Source organism: Adiantum capillus-veneris, chromosome 18 (assembly GCF_014529385.1).
Source record: "Adiantum capillus-veneris isolate H3 chromosome 18, ASM1452938v2, whole genome shotgun sequence".
Taxonomy (NCBI): domain Eukaryota; kingdom Viridiplantae; phylum Streptophyta; class Polypodiopsida; order Polypodiales; family Pteridaceae; genus Adiantum; species Adiantum capillus-veneris.
The window spans coordinates 124,700,946-124,725,585 of record NC_140948.1 but is presented as its reverse complement, the minus strand read 5'-3'; the positions used below and the strand labels follow the sequence as shown (position 1 = coordinate 124,725,585).

The 24,640-nt window shown below is 44.1% G+C and overlaps 1 protein-coding gene across 1 annotated transcript; it reads left to right on the top strand.

Moving 5' to 3' along the window:
• Positions 1-3,375: 3,375 nt before the first annotated feature.
• Positions 3,376-22,359, top strand: LOC147436358 (protein ENHANCED DOWNY MILDEW 2-like). Its single transcript, XM_086489268.1, has 20 exons — positions 3,376-3,533; positions 3,807-4,114; positions 4,196-4,336; positions 4,423-4,519; positions 4,608-4,664; positions 4,781-4,992; positions 5,111-5,213; positions 5,328-5,432; positions 5,739-5,989; positions 6,080-6,181; positions 6,838-7,359; positions 7,447-7,591; positions 7,679-7,780; positions 7,872-7,964; positions 8,249-8,290; positions 8,623-8,733; positions 10,142-10,213; positions 10,292-10,410; positions 20,010-20,073; positions 20,158-22,359. Exons 2-20 carry the CDS (start codon positions 3,807-3,809, stop codon positions 22,129-22,131), a joined length of 4,620 nt encoding a protein of 1,539 aa, XP_086345394.1. The 5' UTR covers positions 3,376-3,533; the 3' UTR covers positions 22,132-22,359.
• Positions 22,360-24,640: the final 2,281 nt, after the last annotated feature.

Genomic DNA, 24,640 nt, shown 5'->3' with positions numbered 1-24,640 from the left:
CTGGATAAGAGGCATAGTTGGCACAAGTGACATAATTCCCATGAGGGACAGACTCGAGAGAGGTGAACAATTCACAATGTGAGGTAATGTGCTTTGTAGCACCACTGTCGAAATACCACACATGTGAATCTGCAGCAATTGGCATGCATGCATCATGGACATCAGGATTGTAAGTGCACTCTGCACTAAAAGCCCATTTTGCATCAACATCAGTATTATAGTCTCCTTTTACAGAAGACTCGACAATGGCTACATTTGTAGTGGAACCAACATTTGCAGTGGAACCACCCTCTTTCTTCTTAGCCTCTTTTGCCTTCAACTTAGGATAGTGCTTGATCAAGTGATCATTAGCTTTACAATAATGACAACGCATCTTCTTTTTGCCCTTATCACCAGAATTGCTATACGAAGTGTTGCCAGCAGAAGCATTGGGAATAGAAGTTTTGCCACTCGTAGCAGAACCATAAGAAGTGGTTGCATTGCTGTTACCACCCTTTCTTTGAGAAGCAATAAAAGCCTATTCAACTGCACGCTGTTTAGTCCTATTTTTTCTGGAAAGTGACTCTTGCAACAACAATGTGCACAATGCATCAAACTTGACAACTTCAGGATTTCCTTGGGTCATAAGTCTCCAAGTACTGCAAAAGTCTGGTAAGAATCTAGTAAGGCGTCAAGAACAGTCTGCACAAGGGAACTGTCTAAAATGACTTTACCTGCAGAAATAAGTTGCTCATTGATATCCTTGACACCAACAAGAAAAGTGTCCATATCATCTTCCTCATGCATAATCTTTGACTCCAGCTCTTTAGGCAACAAAGCAATATTAGCCTCATTGCGGCTTGCATAAAGACTTGCTAGAATATCCCAAGCTTGTTTTGTAGATTTTGCTAAATGAATGTGAGGAACAATGGTGCGCTTCACAGACAACGCAATCAATGCATGAGCCTGCGCATCCTTTACATCCGAACGAGATTGTTCTGCCGTGGGCAAAACAACTCTAATAGCAGCAATCCTTGCAGCAAGACCTGCAACATCCTCAACATCGCCTACATCCTCAGAACCAGGACGTACATCAATGCCCTGCACAATATTCTAGATGCCCTTTGACACAAGAACGTGTTGCATCATATAAGCCCACATAGGGTAATTGTCCCCATCCAACTTGTCCTCAACAACAAACATCTTGAAGACATTTGTGTTGTTGTCAGCCATGGTAAATGCTGCACCTCATGTGAAAACTTTCCGAAAATAGGAGAAACGGAGCGGGAACAACACGTGCTATATAGCACAAATCGTAGAGGACTGTAAGGCATGGCATTGGCAGAAATTTTGCACACAAAATGATGAAATTTCCTGTGCAGACCTGCTTGTAGTGGAAACGGAGGCCGAAACGAACCCGAATAAAAAATCTGAGCAGACCTGCGTCCTGCAAATGCTCGCCAAACCTCACTGTAATTGGAGAAAGTGAGCAGGTGTGTGTTGGAGCAGCTGGAGACTAAGCCCGAGAGCACGTAACCTGCCCTGATACCAATTGTTGGAATTAGGGTTGTAGAGAAACGCACACAGCTTGGAGAAGACGAAGGAAGCTCAAGGCACACAATAGAGTATGTGTTACTTGGTGTGCAATGGAAAGATAGATAGCCCGAGAGTGATGGACATGTATACAATGCACGAGGGAAAACACCTCCTAAAGAGGGAAAAAATGCCCCGGCAGTCCTAGTGTGTTCACACACCATCACTACCACATGTATATGGTAACACAAAAGAGCCTTTACAACACCAAGTACATATAAACAAATCTAGTTTATGAGGGTTACCCCATATGTGATGTGTTGTGGCTCTTGGACATGGCCAATGTCTAATGCTTATCGTGGAGAAAGGTACTGATGTTTGTAACATCGAAGTGTATCCAAGAAAACTTATCTATGCCTTCCATTAGAAAACGAAGGTATTGGGTTGTACACAAAGTCCAAGCGATGTGGGGGATCCTCGCCTTCACTATATTCCCCATGGCTTTGCAGTCCGTAACAACCTACCTCACATTTTCTACACCCACATTGACGATAGCTTGTCACATATTTCCAATGATAAATTCAGATGTGGGACTTTCTCCTACCTTCCTTGCATCTACTACACCGAAGAACTATATGCTCGAGCAAGAAGAGACAAGTGTGTTAATGATTTGTTGTTGGTGGATAGTACTCTAAGATTTTTTTGCACTCTAGCTTTTGCTTTGAGTGGGACCAATGCCCTGTCTATCAAGACCTTCTTCTCATGAAGCATCGTGGTGTTCATTGTTGTATAGTCTAGCCCTAACTAATACTCTATTTTGACAACTTGGGCAATAGCTCTCACCATCCTTTTCCATTGATGAGTCCCTCTTTAGCTTTTCTCTTTTGCTACCATTGCGAGAAACTTCTCATCAATCACTTGATCCTTCATAGTAGGAGGCATCTTCTTGCACCCTCCACAATTGCTAGAAACTTTTCAGCAATCACTTGACCCTTTGTAGCAGGAGGCATCTTCTTGCATCCTCCACAATTGTTAGTTGTACCAACAACCCAAGTAGCTGTACTTGTGAGAGTGAAAGCCCAATACTTGCACTACCATTGCGCATGCACCTTCTAATACAGACTGCTTGTGCAAGGCATGATGACTCCAATGTCAAGAAGCAAGAATACGATGCAAAACCAATGGTCACACCAAAGAGAAAGAGAGAGAGAGAATCGTGAGTGTTGAATATCCATGAGAAAGTCCGAGCACCACACATGGAATCAAGGAAAACATAAATATCTTGCTTTGCACACATAACGTACCAACTCTATGAACCTCTTGACAAAGAATTTCATATTGTGTGAATATCCAAAGAGTACAGCTTTTGTGCCAGTATTATTAGGCTTTAACATCAAAACCCTTTGCTCAGGGAAAGCACCCATAAACGATTGGATTTCACCTAATTTTTTTAAAAACTCAAAGCTTATGATTGTACGGTCCACTATAGACGTGTGGATTTGCGTATGATGTGGTGCACATCCATACATACATATTGATTCAACCCTGCTTGTTAGCATGCTTGAAGAAGCCAACTGCATGCACAAAACTGGCATGCACTATGCTAATAAATTAAGTTTTTGTGGTATCCCGAGGATGACAAAAGAGAGAGAAGAAAGACCCGTGCGAAAGTGACAAGATGGGACATTATTACTAGGAGAGGGTCATTTGGTCATGCTTGCGACACACAACGCTCTTCAGTAGGTTATTAAGCCCCCTCCTCTATAAAGCCGCTCACCATACTAATTCACATTTAGGCGGTGTACAAATTGTTTTGCTCACCCCTTTATTTACGAACGGTAGTGGAGAGTTATAAAGCATATAACGGCGGTAAAATGCTCCCTTAATGTGCGAGCGCCTCCTGCTCTTCTATTCTATTGATTGATATTGATGAACAACGACACAGCGGGAGCTCGTCGCCCGCCATCGCCACACTGCATCTCGAGAGCACCCTAACTCGCATTCAAAGACAGGTTTCGGAGGTATATCGTTCCCGTGTCGCTTGATCGGTTTATTCGTCGAGTCTAGATTTCATTTGAGTGCAGCTTATATGACATGCGGGATGTTCAGTCAGAATGGCTCATAATTAGGGCTCTTATGTTTGACGTTTCTGCATATTTACACACACACACACAGAGAGAGAGAGAGAGAGAGAGAGAGAGAGAGAGAGAGAGAGAGAGAGAGAGAGAGAGAGAGAGAGAGAGAGAGAGAGAGAGAGAGAGAGAGAGAGAGAGAGAGAGAGATTTGGTATGCAGATGGCAGAGGAAGAAGATGTCACTATGGCACCCGCCGAGAGAGAGGGCGAAGAGTCTTCTGATGATGACATTGAAATTGTGCCCAAGTCTGTAGATGGTTATTGGCTGGAATATGGAGATGAGACACCTGTTTCATTCACTACCCTACCATATTTTAAAACTGATGATGAGGCTCTGTCAGAGAAGGTGGTGTATGTGCGTGGCACTCAGGACAATGGCATGCGTTTGTATGTGAGAGCTATTGCTTGGAAGCTGGAGCTCACTAAGGATGCAAAGCCTGTTTTTCATCTGAAGACTGAGAAGTACTGGTAAGTGCTTGTAGTTCGGTTGACCACTTTAAATAAGAAGTCATGCTGGATCTCACAGCCAGTGGGGCTGATTATGGTCAGGATTCAACTGATGAAGCCCAGAAAGAGCTATGAAGACACAATTAGAAGCATCATAAGTGTAGCTTATTTCCTTAACCATGCTCTCGTCAATCCTGATGATTCAGAGAAAGTTGTATGGGGTCATATAAAAGAGCTCTTCCCGTAAGTATTTTGTTATGATATTCTGTCAAGCATGGATTGGTAATATGTGGGAATAATATATCACGGTCTTTCTCCTTCATCCACAGGTCTTGGGAGGTGGCACCAAATCGAAACGATTTAGCTTCGCATTTACCTACAGTTCAGTTTTTCGCTGCTTCAGATGAGTGTTTAGCTGCTTCTACGGTAGGTGTCTGCTTCTGCACAGTAGCAACATTATTTTGGAGTGTGCTAAAACTTGTGGGCTTAACACATAGTATTGTTTTTCCGGCAGGCTCTGCAATCTATAGATACGGGCATATTAAAGAAGAGGTTAGCCTCAACAACAGAGGTTTGTTTTCTTCTCTCCATGATGGCATTTGTTGGATACTGTCCTTTGCCTTTCATGAGTTTGCTGCCATGCTTTGTGTAAGCAAGAGCCTTAGTCTTTGCGGAAATTTTAAACAGGCATCACGTGGTAGCGGTAGGAAGGGTGTTCACGTCTCTGATGATGAAGATGAGGGCCAAGGCGAACCTGAACAGAAGAGAGGAAAGTTCGAAGTAGATGATCTGAATGCTGGAGAGGACATGGATGGCTATGGGGAAGAGGCAGAGGATGATGTTGGTGATCTTGCTGAGACAGTTTGCTGCATCTGTGATAATGGTGGATCAGTGATTTGGTATGTTTTGTTTGCTTTCTGGAGTAAGGTTTGGTGCATTGCTGCTTTTCATAGAGAGAGGACATCTGATCACGTTTGTATACGAACAGCGAAATTGATATTTTGCATGCTCTAACAGTTGTGATGGCCCATGCTTGCGATCATTTCATTTGAATAAGGGTGCGGGTGGTGCCGATGATTCTCATTGCTCCACATTAGGTTTCAGCAAGGCTGAAGCAGAGGTGCGTCAACACCCTAAGAGTGACTGCCAAGTCCTCTTATCATACTCTCTTGCTTCCCGTGTCTTGATTTAAATAGATTCGGGGAAAAATGACCATCATGTGCTGTTGGTACAGAGAATGGACAAGTTTTTTTGCCCAAATTGTAAGTTCAAGGAGCACCAGTGCTATGCCTGTGGACGATTGGGATGCTCAGATGACAAGGCTGGTGCTGCTCAAGAGGTCTGAATGTTTGCAAATTGCGATCTTTTATTATAAACTGTAGTACATGTCTTATTTTGTGGATTGGATAGCCCCCTTACATTTATAATTCAATGTACTTGACATTTGCCATGCAGACAGACCTCTTTCCTTTCATGGAACTCCTTTGTTATTTAGGTGCAAAGAAAATATTTTATGGAGGAGTTTCTCAGGGTTCGATTTGTTTGCCACGTATATTGTGTAGAAGCAAAAAATCACTAACGGGGGATTGCCTGACCTCGGGTTCTTTTGTATGGAGCTATTATTGATTTGGAGCCGTTTCTGCAGGTCTACTTGTGTGATGCAGCCATGTGTGGTCACTTTTATCATCCAGATTGTGTGGCAGAGATGATTTTAAAAGACAAGGATACCAGTGACAAAGCTGCTTTGGCAGAGTCCATCAAGGAAGGGAAGGGGTTTACCTGTCCCATGCACAAATGCTGCAAATGTGGCAAAGGGGAAGTCAAACAAGAACGGGATCTGCAGTTTGGTGTATGTCGTAGATGCCCACGAGTCTGGCATCGTAAATGTTTGCCTTTGTAAGTTCTGTCTAGAATGTTGCTATCACAAAGAAAGAGGCTTGGTTACTTGTTTCTATTGGTGACATTAGTGCTACTTGTATTTGACAGTCCCCTTCCTGATGATGGTTCTGACGATGAGGAGGAGGAAAATGATGAGCCTCAGAGAGCTTGGGACGATCTTCTACCCAATCGGATTCTTGTATATTGCAAGTAAGAATCTTTACCCTTCTACCCAATTGAGTTCGTGTATATTGCAAGTAAGAATCTCTACCTCAAATGTAGTAATGTGTGATGGCTGTCACAAGCGATGCTCGGCAAAAAACTTAAGAAGTTCACAATGTTAAAATGTGGAGACCTGCAGTAAGGTTATTTGGAGGCTTGATGGCTGTTACAAGCTGTGCTCTGCAAAAACTTAAGAAGTTCAACCTTCTAGTGATCTAGAGACATGCAATAGTATCCTTTCCTTCTGGAATTGAAAGCTTGAGTGGCCCTTTCTACCTCTTTTCTTTGGCATGTAAAAGTTTACAAACAGCTGATGCGCTAGACCAGTCATTTATGCAGTCCTGCATTGTTAAAGAATATTGGTAGTTAGATTGTTTATACCTTGCAAACTTTGTTTTTATTTATCTTTTCAAAATTGACAGAATAGGCAGAGGAAAAGGTGGTGGGTAGAGTAGAAAAGGAGTGGCATGATACTTCATTTTTAAAAGGCTGATAGCTTAATAACAATCACATAATTACATGTATAGCATATTTTCTTTTGCTGTTCTGAGAATGTTAGTACAATGAGAGTGCAGTGGTGGGATTTTATGTTTTTACGTCCAGCAAAGAGTCTGAGGGTACAAGTTCATTCTGGTATGTCACAGACGGCACCCAATCATTACAAGGCTCGGTACCCCTGCAAGAAATCATGTGAAGTTTCCGGAAGGATCTTTGCCAACCCCTAAGAAAGTTCCTATGAAGAGTAAGACCGAGCAGCAAGAGAAGAAGCTTAAGCTGATCAAAGTAAGAAATTCCACAGACAGTTTGAAAGGTGCAGTGGGAGAAAAGGCTGCACGGTTGTCAGAGCTTGATGGTCTAAGAAAGAAAAAGCTGGCCCGCAAGGATGACTCTGCTCCACGAGTGTCATCTATAAAGTCTTCTGCTGACGGTACCTTTTTGATCAAAGGACGGACTACTGTAGAAAAAAGGGACTTGTCCTCACGAGATGATGCACAAAAAATGAGTAAGCTACCTTCATTGAGCAAAGGTGTAGTGAAGCTGGAAAGGAGTAGCTCATTGGTGTCAAAACCCCCTACTCCGCGGGAGTCTGCTCTGCGCCAGTTGCAGCAAAAATCTAAATCCTCTGGGCTTAAGGCTATTATAATTGACAATGAGACAAAAAACATGTAACCTTGTTACTTTATTTCTACCTTCTTATCGATTATGGCAGCTTCATGCAGGTTTGGTGATGTGTATTTGCCCATTTTTTACAGGGTCAGTGAACTTATCGAAAAGGCAAAAACTTTAGTGACCATGGATAGTGTACTTCAAAAGCATGACATTCCTACCATTTACAGGCGAAGCTCGAAGACCCCAGACAAAAAGTATTCCTTGTTCAAGATAGAATCAATAACAAAGGTATGAACTTGTTTTGCTTGAAAATTCTGTGGAAGGCACGTTGGATAATGTTTAAGTGGCTGTTACCATCTGGAAATTGTGAAGCAGGGCATGCGAAAAGCTGTGGAAACTCTGGAAAACGGTGGCAGTATTGAAGATGCAAAGGCGACATGTTCCCCTGATTTCATAAAATTTATTGAATTGTGCAAGGTATTTGATACATGACTGTAGAAAAGGAGATTACTCAGAAGTGGCAAGTGTCAGTTGTTCTTAATGGTTGTACTGTCACATTGATTTGCAGAAAGACCTGCATGTCTATCTTTCTCCATTTCTCTATGGCGCAAGGTACACATCGTACGGTCGGCATTTTACCAAATCAGAAAAGCTTGAAGAGGTGTGTGCATTAGCTTGCTGTTTTCCATAAGGTTCTTGTCTGTCAATTGGAGCATTTTTTGACAATAATTACTCCCACGTCGACTGTGTATAGAACGTACTTGAATCTTGTGATATTAACAAAGTGGATGTGGTGCTTGCTAACCTTGCTGTTTGCTTAAATTTTAAGCCTTTTAACGTCTGCTCAAAACTCTACCTCCCTTGGAGTGTATTGAGTGATATTTGGACCAGTTCTTTTTTGAGTGCCTAGTTGCGAGACATTGAAGTTTTGGTTTTTATTTGCAGATTGTTGATAGGCTGCATTGGTATATTGACAAAGGTGACATGGTAAGGCTGCAGTTTGTATCTAAATGTCCACAGGTGTTCATCGATTACTGCTTGGTACGGAGTTTGCAAGATAAAGGGGAAACTTAAGAAGATTTATGTTACCTTTCATCTTTATTGATAGGAAAATTGCTAGCATTGACCGCCACCACTTACTATTGTCATGGAGATAGTTCAAGTGGCTGGGTTGGGGCATCCTAGATAGGATGTACTCTCACTATCTTATTATGTGCTAAGTTTTTTTAGCATGGCTGATTCATTTGCCTGCTCCACTTGATTGTGCAAATTACCATCCTTGAATTTTTATGAAACATACAATTTTGAACTCATGACAGGTAGTAGATTTTTGTTGTGGAGCAAATGAGTTTTCTTTGTTCACGAGGAAAAAGCTTGAAGAGACAGGGAAGAAATGTGAATATAGAAATTTCGACCTCATACAAACAAAGGTAAATATCGGTTAACTGCTATGGATTGGTCTTTCTTGGAATTTTTAGACCCTGTTTTGTGTGGGCTATATGTAAACTTCATGTTGACACTTACTCTAATTTCCTCTAACTCAAGGCAGAAAGGAGATAGATTTCAATGACTAGGCATTTTGTTTTTGATTTCACTTACTCTTTCTGAGTTGCATCTTGTTTGTCTTGTGCCCATGAACCATAGATTATGTGGAAAACAGTGTTTGTACTTTGCGATAATCAATTTTTGAGAAGGATGGCCCCATCTCAATGAATGATTGCAATGCATGGTAGTTTCAAAGGCTGCTTTGGAGTTACTTGTCGTGGGTGTTCGTGCTCATATCCAATTGGTTTTGTGATGCCTATCCTTCACAAGCTTCCAGAAGGCTGCTTCTTTTCCTTCTAGACTGCCAGGGCACTTTTGCTCCTTGCAGGAGAGGTGCCACTTATTTCTTTCAGTTTCTACCCTTTTACCCTCTTTGCGGCTTTATAAAAAATTTCCAGCTTTGTATTGGTTTTTTTGGCTAATTTGCAGCCTCACGGCCTATTGCTAGTTGTTATTAGAGTTTGTCACCTCTCCGGCCGGTGTTGGCGGAGCTGCTAGTGCCCTAATATCTCCCAGGGGCTGATCACTTCCACAAAATGTGGGCTGGTCCGTCCATTTCTGCCATGTCGTCATCTTTATGTAATTTGGGAGAATCCTTTGCTTTGCTGAGTTTTAGGCCTCTCGGCCAGGCCTTGTCAGTTGGGTAAATCCTAACCCCCTTTAGGCTTTAGGCTCCTCGGCTGTCTTCAATAAGTTGGTCTTCTTCTTCATCTGTTAGGGTTTAGGCCCCTCGGCCATCTTCTGCAAGTTGTGAGGTCTTCAGTCAGTGCCACATCACCAACTTGTGACAAGGCGACACTCCCTTTACGTGTGCATTGCAGATCTAGAAGATCACTGCAATGGGGTCGTTTTTGGATGATGCACATTCGAAGGTTGCTGCTTTCAGCTATCGGATTTGAGGGATTGTGCACCTATTGCTGCTGTCTTCAGCCATATCTATCCATCTTCCGTTGCTAATTCTCTCTCTCTTCTTTCATTGTGAACTTGACATCTTTATTTTTAAAATCTTTGTTGTCTACTCTTCTTGCTAGTAATACTATTTGATGTATGTAGATATTTTTGGCTCTCCTTGGATTTTGGATTAAGATTAGTTTGCATGCAAGAAGAGGGAAAGGGGGTAGATGAGAGTGCAAGGGTGAAGGAATTAGTGCTATACATTTGTGATTTTTGAAGTTAGAATGTTAAAGCCTAGGTCCATGCATTGACTCTTTAGTAACGTTTCAAGTTATGAAAATGGTTCTCTCTTCTTGACTAATGGTCATTTGTTGGCTGATCTTTTCTGACATTTTACAGAACGAGTTCAATTTCACAAAACGGGATTGGTTCCAAGTAAGGCCAGATGAATTACCGGACGGAAGCAAGCTCGTAAGTGACCTCATGAATGCATTTTAAGAATGCTTGATACAAGTCGATCTAGTTTGTGAAGCTCTTCGATGTTTTCAGGTTATGGGGTTGAATCCACCTTTTGGTGTGAAGGGAAACCTTGCTACTCAGTTTATAGATCACGCTTTAAAGTTTAAACCGAAACTTATTATTCTTATTGTTCCCAAGGAAACTGAAAGGTATGATTTATTTTTTAAATCAAGTGCTTCTGTCTCAATCAAGTGGTCAGCCTTCTAATTTTTGTTAACGAATAGCTCTTCAATGTAGGCTGTCTAGAATTTTGTGTAGGTTGTTGTCCACACAAAAGAGCTTAGTCAGGTGACCTTTGTTAAGGCATTCTTAAAGGCTACCTAAAACTACGTGCTTGCGTTTATGAGCTTTGAAGCTAACCATAGCCCTTAAAGGGATTCGGATTTCCACATTTCTCTTGGCAATTCTTTCTTGAACTTCTTGTACTTTTTAAAGCTTTGAGTTTGCATTGAGAAAGGACTAGAAATAGAAACATTGTATTAATGTTTGCCATGTAGTACATGGGAAGGTCAGGAGCAACTCGATTTGTCTGCGGTGGAGTCGTGGGGCCTGGCCCCTGGTAGCCCGCGGGTGTCGTCTTGTCCGGCTCGCCCCAGCTTGCTGAAGGGTCACTCCCCTTTTTGGGTCTGGGAGTGGAAGGGGTAGGGGTGTAGCTCTTTGAAAGAAATTTGTAAGCTGTGAGCGCCCCCCCCCCCCAGGGTCCTTGTAGGTGGCTGCAAAAGTGTGTCCGTGTGCCTCTGTACCTCTAGCAAGTAGTGCCCCAGTTGTCTCTTATCTCGAGAGTGCATGATATCTCGGAAGGTAGGCTACCCTTTGAATAGGGGCTCGTATTGGCCTCTAATATCTGCATAAGCTCTGCATCTGCAAACAAAATGCTCCTCGCTCTCCACTTCCTATTTGCATACTGTGCACACTCTCCCCTCCTTGGGAATGTCATGAGCTCGCCCCACCTCGATCTCTAGTCTGTGTGATGACACTCTGAGTTGACCAATCGCCACCTGTGAGTTGTGTGGCATGTAGGTGTCCATACAACGTGGTCGTTGTGTAAATCTCTAGTATGGTAAGAAAATGGTCTTTGTAGTGTGACATCTTCCGTCGGGATCTTCATGTCTGTTTGATACAGAGCTGCCAGAGATCCTGTTAGATCACTATGTTTCTTTCACTATGTGAGAGAGAGAGAGAGAGAGAGAGAGAGAGAGAGAGAGAGAGAGAGAGAGAGAGAGAGAGAGAGTCACTAGAAGGTGTATTTTTCTTGCTGCCTTCTCTAAATATGTACTATATATTTTTATTTATTTTATTTTTACTTGTGACATGCATGACGCCTAGGCGGACCACTGACCATGGAGGAGATTGATGAGATCCGCTAGCGATCGATGATGGATCTCCGATGATTTAGCTCTTTTGACCCTGCTTATATTGTACCAACCTTTGTATCAGCTCTCACATTATGTTGTATTAGCCCTCATTCACTACTTTCACCCCCCTACTCATATCCTACACAGTTCCAACTAACTGCTTAGTTCACATCTAGCAGTTTAGGATTCTATAGTACCCCTTTTTTTCAGTAGTTTCGGGGAAAGGGCCAAAGTGATCTAAATCCTTTGATGTAGCCTCCGTTGATGTCGTGGATGTCTGGATCTTCCTAGCTCGATCCTCGATCAATCAACGTGCCTTTGGTGTGAGGAGAATGTGAGCTCTGGTGTGATAGCTGCTTTTCCAGTAGCCCAATGTCCTACTCAGGCGGAGCAAAGAGAGATGGAGCGTCGTCAATTGATTGGCGATGCAACAAAGATGATGCTCAATTTTGCCATGGACCCGAAGATGGCAAAATATATGAACCAGACCTCTTTGGAAGAGGTATAGATGGAGTGGCAAAGAACCACAACACCACTCCCGAAACCCACTCTCAAGAAACCTTATGCCTCCAAGAAATATACCGAGAAGGAAGTGGAGAACGTGGTTGATGCATGGATTGCTCAGCTTTTCGACGTGCTAAAGAAAGGCAAAAAGCACGGCAAAAAGCAGAAGAAAGGCACCGACTTCCAGAGATATTTGGGTCATCGGTCGACATTTGGCAAGGCAAAGAAATTGAAGAAGCGCGTCAAGTTTGAAGACCTACCCAGTTCTTCTTCTTCTTCTGATAGTTCTTCTAGCTCTTCAAACTCGACCGAAGAAGACAGGAAAAGCAAAAAGCGAAGCAAGAAACAACGCTTCGGAAAGGGCAAGAAAAAGGCAAGGAAGTCTAAGTCTCACCCCGTGAGTGACACTTCTACAGAGGACTCGTCTACGGACAATTCAGACTCTGACAACGGAAACTTTTATGCGAACAAGAAGAATTTTTACAAAACCAACCAGTATGACTTTCTCGAAGATAAAAGCAAGAAAGTCCGAGAGTTTAAGGAAGGTGGCCACTCGATCAAGTTTGATACTTTTTTAGGATACTCAGATGCTTCGAAGGCTTTGTCTTTTATACAGCAGTTTGACATTGCTTTCGTGGGAGGACGCTATTCAGAGCACTCCAAGATTCGGAGAGCTGCCTCTTACTTTAAGAGGAATGCTCGTACTTGGTGGTCCACGCTTCTTTTAACAAGATTGCGCCAATTAAATGACTGAAATTTAAGAAGCTTTTTATTTCTTCTTGGTTAACGCAAGAATATTAATGAGATATACGAGCTGCTTGGAACCATCTTCGGATGACCAAGAAAGACACAATCAATGCTTATTGTGAAAGATTTTGGAGCTCTTTTCTACCCGCCTCTTCATTCAAGAAGACCTCGTTCAGAGAACAGATTGAGCGGTTTACCTTGGGTCTACCTACAGAGATTCGAGATCACTGCTTGGAATATAAGTCAGCTTCTATTTAGGAGTTGATGAGTTGTGCGAAGCGGGGCTTTGCCATTCACTCTGGCAGTTTGACCTACCCCACAGATAAGGCCATGACACAAGGAGCCGAACAGACTTCTGGGAATGAAAGTAGAAAGAAAAAGAGCAACCAAGAGAAAAAGGATGCACGACCCAAGCTTACTCATGAGGAGAGAGCTCGCTTCATCAGAGAGGGGAAGTGCTTTGGATGCGGGGAACATGGACATATCTCCGCAAAGTGCCCTAAAAATTCATAGAAAGAACAAAATGATAAAGACGACGTCAGGCCTGAGAGTTCGAGAGCAGCTGAGAAAAGGCAGATAGAAAAGCAGAACTGGTACCACATGGCGTGGGACCTGCACCGAATCTAATGAATGAAAGTACAAACTTTGTTGCTCTTGGGGCAAAGTGAAGGATCAGGAAGCTCTTTTGAAGGAGCAAAGGCCAACTTCTTTTCACTTGGAATTGGCGGCTCGATTTGGAATTACTCCCGACAGACTGACGCCACAGGCGGAGGTAGTTCGATTGGCACCCGGATGGGATGTTGCCGTTACACCGAGCATTGGCAAACTTTGTTTGCAATGACAGGGGTGTTCAGGGCACGCGAGTGACGTTCTACTCAGGATCCCTTGGTACCACAAGATGTCACAAGGCGGGCACCACGTGCCAATAGAAAAGAACAGACTGAACAAACTCTTCGCACTTCAATAACAACTGAACTGAGAGAGAGAGAGAGAGAGAGAGAGAGAGAGAGAGAGAGAGAGAGAGAGAGAGAGAGAGAGAGAGAGAGAGAGAGAGAGAGAGAGAGAGAGAGAGAGAGAGAGAGAGAGAGAGACGACACGCGACACGGAGTGGCGGAATTCCACCCCAGAGAGTATTGGCCCCAAACCTTGGCGCCCCTTTTGGTATTTCTTTATATTGCATCATCAAAGTACAAGCCGGTACTCAAGACTTTGCACCTTCTCCAGGAAGCATGCCAGAGAATGAGCCCTAGCCTCATATTTAAAGGCCCTTGGCCTGAAAAGCAGTTATAGTAAAAAGCCTTTAAAACTCAAAAGCTTTTGGTCCAAAAAGCAGTTTACATGAAAAACTTTCAAACTCAAAAGCTTATGGTCCAAAAAGCAATGCCAAAAGCTGCCAGCGTAAATCACGGAAATCCGTACAGCCTGCCACGTCATCATGTCAGCGCAATTTTTGCATCCAGTGAGTATTGGAAGGGTGGCAATCTGTCTATGTTGAAGCCATGCGCTTGAAACCATGATGCCATCTCTTTGCATGGCTAACTGTCGAGAGGACTCAAGTGCAAGGCGGACATATCTGTCTCTGGGAAGTTCCCACATTCGGTGTATGGAGACTGATTTGGTGAGCGCCCCAACCACTAGTGGGGGGACCGCTAGCTCTGCTTGGATAATGGCTCGTGGTATCGAAGCCTTGGCTCTAATGAGCCGCGAGATCATAGAGACCAAAGGTTTCTCCATGTCCCCCTTCCATCAGTGCGACCCGACCTCCCGTGATGATCCAATGAAGGTCCCCATATCTCAGCTTCATAGAGCAATGCAGAAGCCACCAACGTGTCAAAGAGCGAGAGCTTCGTCAGTAACTCCTGAAACTAAACATGCGAACACATCCTCTCCAATCTACCCAATGCTGCATGGGCTCTAGTCAATCTAGTCTCTGCTGCTCTCCTTGATGAAAATGCTGGTCCGCTAAAAACCACTCCAAGGTATGTGTAAGCATTTGTATACTCCACTATCTCATGGCCGTATGTGAATGTAGGTGTTGACCTCCCGATCCACTGTGGGGTGGTATTAAACACCATAACCTTGGTTTTACCAAGGTTGACAGGCAAACCACTTTCGTGGGCAAACCTATGCAAAGCATCCAAGTGACATTGCATCCCATCCGGAGAGTCGGAGATCAACACAATATCATCGGCATATAACAAGTGGAATCCATGTCCCTGCCAGCTGTGCACTTCTATCACCATCGCTCTCAATGTAGTGAGAAACCTCATCCACATACATACCGAATAGAGTAGGAGAGAGCGGGCAGCCCTGCTTCACCCCAATAGTGGAGTGAACCGGTGTAGATAGACCCTCTAAGATGCGTGCATGTCCCACTACTGACTTGTATAATGCCATGATCCCCCAAATGAGCTCTGTCAGTACTCCCATCTCCTGTAGTTTGCGCATCAATCTAGCTCTGGGTACTGAGAGAGACTGAGAGAGAGAGTAGTTTGCGCATCAATCTAGCTCTGGGTACTGAGAGAGAGAGAGAGAGAGAGAGAGAGAGAGAGAGAGAGAGAGAGAGAGAGAGAGAGAGAGAGAGAGAGAGAGAGAGAGAGAGAGAGAGAGAGAGAGAGAGAGAGAGAGAGAGAGAGAGAGAGAGAGAGAGAGAGAGAGAGAGAGAGAGAGAGAGAGAGAGATGAAATGTTATATCAACGTCTTCAAAAGGCCAAAGTGACGTATGAGTTACAACGCGGTGAATCTGATGCAATGTCCGAGTACCAAAAATAAAAAGGTACTGAAAAAAGGGGTACTATAGAATCCTAAACTGCTAGATGTGAACTAAGCAGCTAGCTGGAACTGTGTAGGATATGAGTAGGGGGGTGAAAGTAGTGAATGAGGGCTACTACAATACAATGTAGGTGTGTGTGTGTGGGGATATAATGAGAGAGAGAGAGAGAGAGAGAGAGAGAGAGAGAGAGAGAGAGAGAGAGAGAGAGAGAGAGAGAGAGAGAGAGAGAGAGAGTTCTATTATCGTCCTCGTAGGTCAAATATGACCTATGGGACCAAATGAACATGTCATGTGGTGTGAGTGGAGGTCATAAGTGACTCTCTATTGCGACGCTCTATATATATATAGATAGATAGATATATAGATAGATAGATAGATAGATAGAGAGAGAGAGAGAGAGAGAGAGAGAGAGAGAGAGAGAGAGAGAGAGAGAGAGAGAGAGAGAGAGAGAGAGAGAGAGAGAGAGAGAGAGAGAGAGAGAGAGAGAAATGAAATGAAATGTTATATTAACGTCTTCAAAAGGCCATAGTGACCTATGAGACCAGAAAGTTACAAGGTGGTGGATTTGATACAAAGTCAGGGTAACGAAAATAACCTAACAACAGTACAAAACAAAGATATATACTATGGGATCCTAGATTGGTCGATGTGAGCTAAGCAAAAAACTAAGCAAAAATGGGCGGCTTATCACAAAAAATGTAGCATCGGTCGTTGGCGAATCTCATCAATTTCCTCCATGGTTATTTGTTTGACCGGGCGTCGTGCATGCCTGGCCAGCGTGCTCCGAATCTTTTGACGTAGCCTCCGTCGGTGCTGTGTAGTCCTTCGCAGTCGTGGGCGCCTGGATTTCCCCAATTCAATCGCTCGGTCGATCAATGTGCCTCGGTGTGAGACAAGGGGGAGCTCTGTTGTGGGAGTGGCTCTTGCGGCTGTCCCGTGTCTGCTCTGAAGAAGTTTGTGATCCGTCTTTGAGATTGGCTAGCCCTGCCATTCATCAGGCTCTCTCTGTGTCTGCGCAGCTCGAGCAAGAACAAACCTAGGCATCTCTGATCTTCGTATCCCATTACTCTTGAGAGTGGTCCAAAACCCTCTCTGAACAAGCAATGGAAGTGACCTCGTATCTCGTAATAGACAGGGCAGCGGCATGTATAATGCAGCTCTGTCTCAGGTTCCATGTCACACAAGGGGCATGTCTTGGCCTCTGCTGGTACTCCGCTGTATCTCCCAGTTTCAATCCGTAGCTGGTGAGACGATGTGCGTAGTTGGCCAATAGCACATCGTATCCCATGAGACAAGTGGATATCCATGTATCTTGGTCTCGTCACAAAACCATCTCCCGTAAGTTGGAGAAGGTGGTCTCTGTAGAAAGCCATCTTCGTGCCCAATTCTTGTGCTGGTTGTATCCATGTCCTCCTGGTGTCTAGCTGGGTCAGGTCTTGGCGGATGAGCTTGGTGATCTCCGACCGTGTAAGAATGAGAGATGGTGCATCCAATGAGTACTGGAATGGTGGCAGCCTGTCTATGCTGAACCCATGCGCCTGAAACCATGATGTCATCTCCCCATACCAGCATGTTGTATCTCCTTGTATGGTTAATTGTCGAGAGGACTCAAGTGCTATGCGAGCATATCTGTCTCTGGGAAGTTCCCATGTGCGGTTTATGAAGGAGACTGATCTAGTGAGCGCCTCCACCACTAGTGGGGGAGTGGGGGCGCCACTAGCTCTGCGCGGATAATGGCCCGTGGTACTGATGCCTTGGCTCTAATGAGCCGCGAGATCATAGAGACGAGAGGTTTCTCCATGTTCCCCCATCCGTCTGTGCGACCCGGCCTCCCGTGGTGATCCAAAGAAGGTCCCCATATCTCGGCCCCATAGAGCAACGCTGAAGCCACCAAGGTGTCAAAGAGCCAGAGCTTCGTCCGGGGCTCCTGAAACTGAACCTGCGAACACATCCTCTCCAATCTACCCAATGCTGTGTGGGCTCTAGTCAGTCTGGTCTCTGCTGCTCTTCTGAGTGAGAATGTAGGTCCGCTGAAAACCACTCCAAGGTAAGTGTAAGCGTCTGTGTACTCCACAGTCTCCTGGCCGTATGTGAATGTAGGTGCTGACCTCCTGATCCACTGTGGGGTGGTATTAAACACCATAACCTTGGTTTTACCAAGGTTGATAGACAAACCACTTTCGTGGGCAAACGTATGCAGAGTATCCAGTTGACGTTGCATTCCCTCTGGGGATTTGGAGATCAACACAATATCATCAGCATATAACAGAAGTGGAATCCATGTCCCTGCCAGCTGTGCACCTTTATCCCCATCGCTGTCAATGTAGTCAGAAACCTCATCCATATACATACCGAAAAGAGTAGGAGAGAGCGGGCAGCCTTGCTTCACCCCAATAGTGGAGTGAACCGGTGTAGAAAGTCCCTCCGGGGTGCGTACATGCCCTACTACTGATCTGTACAATGCCATGATCCCCCAAATGAGCTCTGTGGGTACTCCCATTTCCTGTAATCTGCGCATCAATCTAGCTCTGGGTACTGTGTCAAAAGCTTTGCGGAAGTCCACAAAGCTACAATAGATCCGTCTCCCTTGAGATCTGCCTTCCTCGATGATGGCCCTGAGTGTGAAGATTTGGTCAAGAGTAGAGAAGCCTCTCCTGAACCCTGCCTGCCCAGTTGCACGCATTCCTTCCCATCTACTCAGTTGTTGCTCAAGAATGGATGCATACAACTGTGCCAGTGTGTGTCCAATCATAATAGTACGATAATTCCCAGGCTCCATGGGGTCTCCTGCCTTGAAGATAGGTACGATCGTAGATAGGTTCCAAGTGTCCGGTAGGCCTTCACACATGGCACGGTTAAACATAATTGCTAGAAGCTCTGCTAGTAGGTCTTTGGCATGCATGAAATGCTCAGCGACTAAGCCATCATGATCATATGCTGTCCCAGTCCTCATCCTGTCAATGGATTTCTTCACCATCTCAGCGGTGAAAAAAGCACATGTGTGTGGGAATCGGTCGGGGGGGTTGGGGAGGGACGGTTGTCCAGGTACTGTGTACAAGGATGATGCGTACTGACCCCAGGTCTCTGTGGAGGAAATAGCAGGGGGGGGGGGGACTGCTCATGAAAGAGCCCCCATGCCTCCCGCGAGTCCTGACTCAAGAATAGCTGATATAGATCCTGCTCGAGTCGAGCCAAGAAAGCTCTCTTCTTCCGCCGTACCAGGCGTCGAAAGTCAATTTGTGACTGTTTGTGAGTGACATCCCCCAAAAGCACCTCCCTCTGAAGTTTGGCTCTAGTCTGGCGGCACTCCTCATCGTACCAGCTGTTCTGGGGCATGCTTCCTGATCAGCGGCTCTGCTCAGGCTGGGTGTGTGGGTATGCTTCTGCTGTTGCCTCATGCAATGTCTGTGTCAGTATAGTAGTTAGCTCCTCCAAAGGTCGCCCTGGGTCCTCAGTACATAGGCATCTGTAGATCCTGTCCATGTATACAGAATCCGTCTCCCGTGTGAATGTGTAGCGAGTAGGGGCTGCTACCCGTGGCCTGTGTGCTACACTGAACTGGAAAGAGATGGTCATCGACACCAGAGCATAATCTACTGCTACCCCAACCGGTCTGGGCCCAACTGTGAGATCCTGGATACTAGAGATGAGATTCGGCAGTGCCATGACGTAGTCCACTGTGCTGGCTCCATGCCTGTGTGGGAAGCATGTAAAACCTCCCGCAGCAGGAAATCTCTGTAGGCCGTTCAAGATGGCCAATCCATGTGCAGTGCCCATGTCTATCAGGTGTCGCCCATACAGTATATTCCACATCGTGTGATAGTCTGGACAGGCCCGTCTCCATGACATCTAGCTCTCTTAGCATCTCCCTTGAAGTATCATAAAACACTGCCTGGTGATGGGCAGTCCTAGCATTGAAGTCCCCTAGTAAGATAATGTCACCATCTCTAGAGAACTCCCATATGTCATCATCTAGAATAGAGAAAGGGGACTGTCCTCTGAGAGAGAGAGAGAGAGAGAGAGAGAGAGAGAGAGAGAGAGAGAGATGAAATGTTATATTAACGTCTTCAAAAGGCCAAAGTGACCTATGAGACCAAAGAGTTACAATGTGGTGGATCTGATACAAAGTCAGAGTAACAAAAATAACAACCATGACAACATAACAAAACAAAATAAAAATACTATGGGAACCTAGGCTGCGCGATGTGAACTAAGCAGCTGGCTGGGATAGCTAAATAGCTAAATCACAGGAGATCCAGATTCAGTTGTTGGCGGGGGGGGGGGGGGGGGGGGGGGGGGGGGGGAGAGAGAGAGAGAGAGAGAGAGAGAGAGAGATGGGTTAAAGGAGATAATATTTTTCTTTTGTCAGGCTGGACCATAAACGAGACCCTTATGATCTGGTGTGGGAGGATCCTGACCTCTTAAGTGGGCAGGTAGCTTTTTATGGCCTTTTTTGGCTTGTTTAGTCATGTATTCATTATGAGATCTCAGAAGCCAGGCTTGTTTTTGTCTGGCAGTCATTCTACTTACCAGGCTCAGTTGATGTTGATGAAAACCCTTTGAATGATTGGAATGTCGTTGCGCCCCCTTTGTATATTTGGAGCAGACCTGATTGGACCACCAAACATAAAGATATTGCCCTGGGTAAAGGGCATATTTCTCCTGATTCACATACTCGTTTTGTTGGGCCGCTTTGGAGGCCACCTTCTCGGCCCACTTCACCCTCGTCATTACTAGATTTCAATATGGGTAAGAATGAAAGTTTTTCTGCACCCATGGAGGTTGAGGAAGAAGAAGAGAACAACAAGGACTATGCCACATTGGTACAGACAAGGAAGGAGGAAAAGCAGATTGGTGTGCAGGACTCTAAGCGTAAACTGGACAGGTCTAGTTCAGCGAAGTTGAAGGATGAGAGTAAAAGGAACAAAGAGCCCTTAGAGTCAAAGAGCAAAGTGAGTCCTTCCAAGGTAATAAACACTGCAGCGAAGGATGAAGGATTAAATAGCAAGGTGAAGACAATCAGCAAATCTGCTATAAAGGACGGTTCTGTGTCAAAGAAAGAACCAGAAGAAAGAGGTTCTGACCCCTTGAAAAAGAAACCCTCAGAAGGTTCTGAAGTAAAGCAGGAGAGCATCAAGAGTGAGAAGAAACGCGATTTGTTTAAAGGTCGGTCCTCTGAAGGACAAAGTCATGCGATCCCTGCCACAGAAAAAGGAAGGTCCTCTGAAGGAGAAAGTCTTGCGATCCCTGCCACAGAAAAAGTTGAGAAGGCAAAACCTCATCCTCACCAGTCTCCAGAAAAGTCAAGGCGGAATTCAGAATTGCGTCTGGATGCTTCTAGAAAGGATAGAAAGTCAAATGATCGATCTGATCGAGGTGAGGACAACCGAACTGATCCTGCATGGGATGGTCATCAATGGAAGCGTCCTTCTGAAAAACATCGCTCTAATACAGAAGGTGATTTGAGTGGAAGGAGGTCACCAAACAGACATGATAAATATGAATCTGGTAGGAGGAAGTCACCAGATAGGTTTGATCGACATAGCAGTGGCAGACATGGTGAAAATAGGAAGGCGTCACCTGAGCGATCCAGACATATGGTGAACGAGCCAAGGAGAAGATCACCTGAGAGATCCAGACACGTGGCCACTGAACAAAGGAGAGGATCACCTGAAAAATCTGGTCCAAGCTCTGTAGTTGATCTTTCTACATTTTTTTCAAACAATGATGTGGAAAGAGATCGATCGAGGGATTATGATGATTTACCGAGAAAAAGCTCAGGGAAAGATTACCAAGATTCGTCGTCGTACAGAGGTGGATCACCTAGTAGGAAGTATGTATCTGAAGAAGACAAGAGGCCCTGGGTTGATATAAATAACTATCAAGCAGGCACTGAGAGTCGTGTACGAACCAATGAGCACTTGAATGCTGGATATATGAATTCTGGTCTTGCCAAAACTAGCTATCATGATATGGCACCCTATGGAGTGAGCTCCTCTGAAGCCCAAATGGGGACTTTAGGTAGGCATTATTATGACAGTGGAGCTCCTGGTGCAAGGAGGCCGGATGCTTATGATGGGCAAATATCTCGTCTGTACAATGATGTTCCACTCACAAGGCAGAGAGAGTTTTATCAGCCGGATCTACCAAGGGAAATGGTGAGCCTGGATAGGTATGGGGGGCAAATACTGACAGAGAGCTCATTTAGGGGAAGTGGAGGTGGCGGTGTAGGTGCTTTGGCAGAGATGAACATCCCGCCTCCTTGGCCTGCTGCAAGGGCACCTCCAAATGTATATCCTTCGCCATATGTATCGCAAGTGCAGCATCAGGCTTCCTTGGGTATTGGTGATTCCTCACGGCTTCCAACCCATGGTATCTTCGACAATCGGCTCGCTCAAACTCCCAATGTCCGGTCTCATTACCCTCCAAGTCAAGGGCGATATCCAGGCCAGACAAATCAACAATTTACAGGGGGGTGGTATGATGATTGAGATTTTTGTACTAGTGAATATTAAGCATTATACATCCTTGTTTTGTTGGATCATGCTTTTTGCGTCTGCGCTACTGGCAGACATCGGGGAACTTCCCAGATGTAATTTTTCCCATATGAAAGAAGTGTATTTTGTTTAAGAATTTGTAGATACGCTGGATAATGAGTAGTTCGAATGAGAAGTGTGATGTTTGATTGATTTGTGGAAGATAAAAAAAACTCTTTTATATGTGGCCTGCTGTCTCCATGTTATGCATTTTGTCCCTCATAAGTCGACAGTGAAAGCTGAGACTGCTGCGAGGTTTTCATATAAAAGACTTCTTAGCTCGCTCTGTGAATGTGCTATCTATTTGCTTATGTCCCTTTTTAGCCGAAAGTTGAAGATGAGACTGCTGTGGGTTTTGCATCAAAAGGACTCATTTCTTCCCGGCATTGTCTTTGTTGTCTATTTGTTTGGAGTGAAGCTTGTTGTATGTTACAAAGTCTAATTTTTGGCACAGCAGGGTTCTAGGGAAAGTTGTTCATCTCTTCTGAGATAAAGTGAATGATTGTGCTTCAGTTAATCTTACTAGGATTATATGGAAACTTGAACTAAAATGGAAAAATTATGAAGCATTGAGTAATGATGTGGGGGTTTTGTTGCATGTTGCAAGTGTCTCTTAGGACACTGGTAGCTTGCAGGTATTAAGATGTTCAAATGTAATCGTTCTCATGGCTGTTGAACTTATTTCGTTGAGCATATGATGCTTGCACAGGCATTGTGAGACTGCTTGTATCTCAGTTTGTGACCTGTTGCACTAGTCATCGTGCCCTTATGCATGCTATTGCCATGGCAAAGCCAAGAGAATAGCAGCTTTGGTTGCCTTTTAGTTGTTTATTCAGCATTGGAAGTGTCAACTCCAGAATTTGAAGAATTGTATAATTTGAAGGTTCTGCTTCCGCACTCTGTTGGGACTGGTATTGTGATGGACCTCATTTTGGCTCATGTATGCCTCTACTGGTCACATACAATGCTGGAGATTGCAACAAACAGTAGGCGAACTTCATTGTGGCGGACTCTACCCTGCATCTTTAGAATTATGAAAGACTTAGTACACAAATCTTTGTATAGAATGTTTTGTATAGAATGTATGCCTCTGTGTGTGTGTGAGAGACAGGTGGGATGTTGTGGTACTTTATAGTCAGTACTATGCATGATGGAGCTCATGGTTACATTGTCTTATGGGTGACTATGCTGAGTGTATACCTTGCACTTTCCTTGAAAGGTGAATCTGGGCTTATCCTTGATTCATCCAGTAATAGATAAGACTCCTTGGCGGTGTAAAAGGTTTCCTTGCCTCAATCTGGTGTTTAAATGCATGCTGGGACTTTGTATGGCAATCACATATGGGTAGAAACAAAAGAATTTTCAATTTGTAAGCTCAAGCTTAAAAAAAAAAAGCAACAACAAGTCCTTGGATATGATCACAAGATTTCAAGCCATGGAAAGTGCAAAAAACAAATTAGTTGCAAGGAACTTGCTTGGGTGCAGAGGTTGATAGGCTGAATGGGTTTGAATTTCAGCTAACTAAGAAAAAAACCCTAATGAAATGTGGCAACTATAGGCGAATGAGTAAAATGGAAGCGATATATCGTAGCTACAGGGAAAGACTGGCAGTACCTCTTTTCTACTTGTAGATTTCCCAAGCATAATTCTGATGGGTTTTTAATGCCGCCAATCGCTTTGTATTTGAAAGCTTCACTGAAGAATCATAAGATGCCTCAAATTAGGATAAAGATCTCGTGCGGAGCATTGCCTAATGTCGCACTATAATAATGCCGAGGCCTGTCATGTGTACTCAGGTTCAAATCATTGAAGCTTGTTAATTGGCAATTAAAGGCTACATTAATATAGTGTTCCTCCTTTAATGAAATTTCAAAATGGGTGGTCAACTTTGCATGTTAATAAATGTGACCAAACGGATGTAGTAATTGAGTTAAGCCCCTGCTATGAAATCCCTTGAATCTCGGTCAAACTATTTGACTATCAGCCCATTTCACATTGATGAAGTGAGTGGTGGCTACTTATCCTACAATTAAAAATGGATCTTATAAAGAAGAAAAGGAAGGGTAAGGTGGTGAAGATTTCTCTCTCACAAAATAATGGAGTTATCAAAGATAGTGCTCACTCATTAAAAATGGTGGTCACTCAACAATAAAGATAATAGATGAATATTTCCATTAAGTACACTTTATTTATGCACATATATATATATATATATATATATATTCTCTTCTTTCTTTATATACTTACATAAATTTATATAAATTTATGTGTTTTCATAAAATATGAGAGAGAGAGAGAGAGAGAGAGAGAGAGAGAGAGAGAGAGAGAGAGAGAGAGAGAGAGAGAGAGATTGCTTGTGTGAGTGGCATGAGTAGTCATTGCTCAACAAGACCGACTTGCTCTCACAAAAGAACGGGGAGGGAGAAGCGTCCTTGAGGAGAATGTCATGTAATGCTTAAGTTGG

Coding starts and splice junctions, on each gene's coding strand:
- LOC147436358 (XM_086489268.1), top strand. CDS start 3,807: ATGGCAGAGGAAGAAGATGTCACTATGGCACCCGCCGAGAGAGAGGGC. Junction 4,520..4,607: donor AGTGTTTAGCTGCTTCTACG/GTAGGTGTCTGC, acceptor TTTTTCCGGCAG/GCTCTGCAATCTATAGATAC. Junction 10,411..20,009: donor GTTCCCAAGGAAACTGAAAG/GTATGATTTATT, acceptor TTCTTTTGTCAG/GCTGGACCATAAACGAGACC.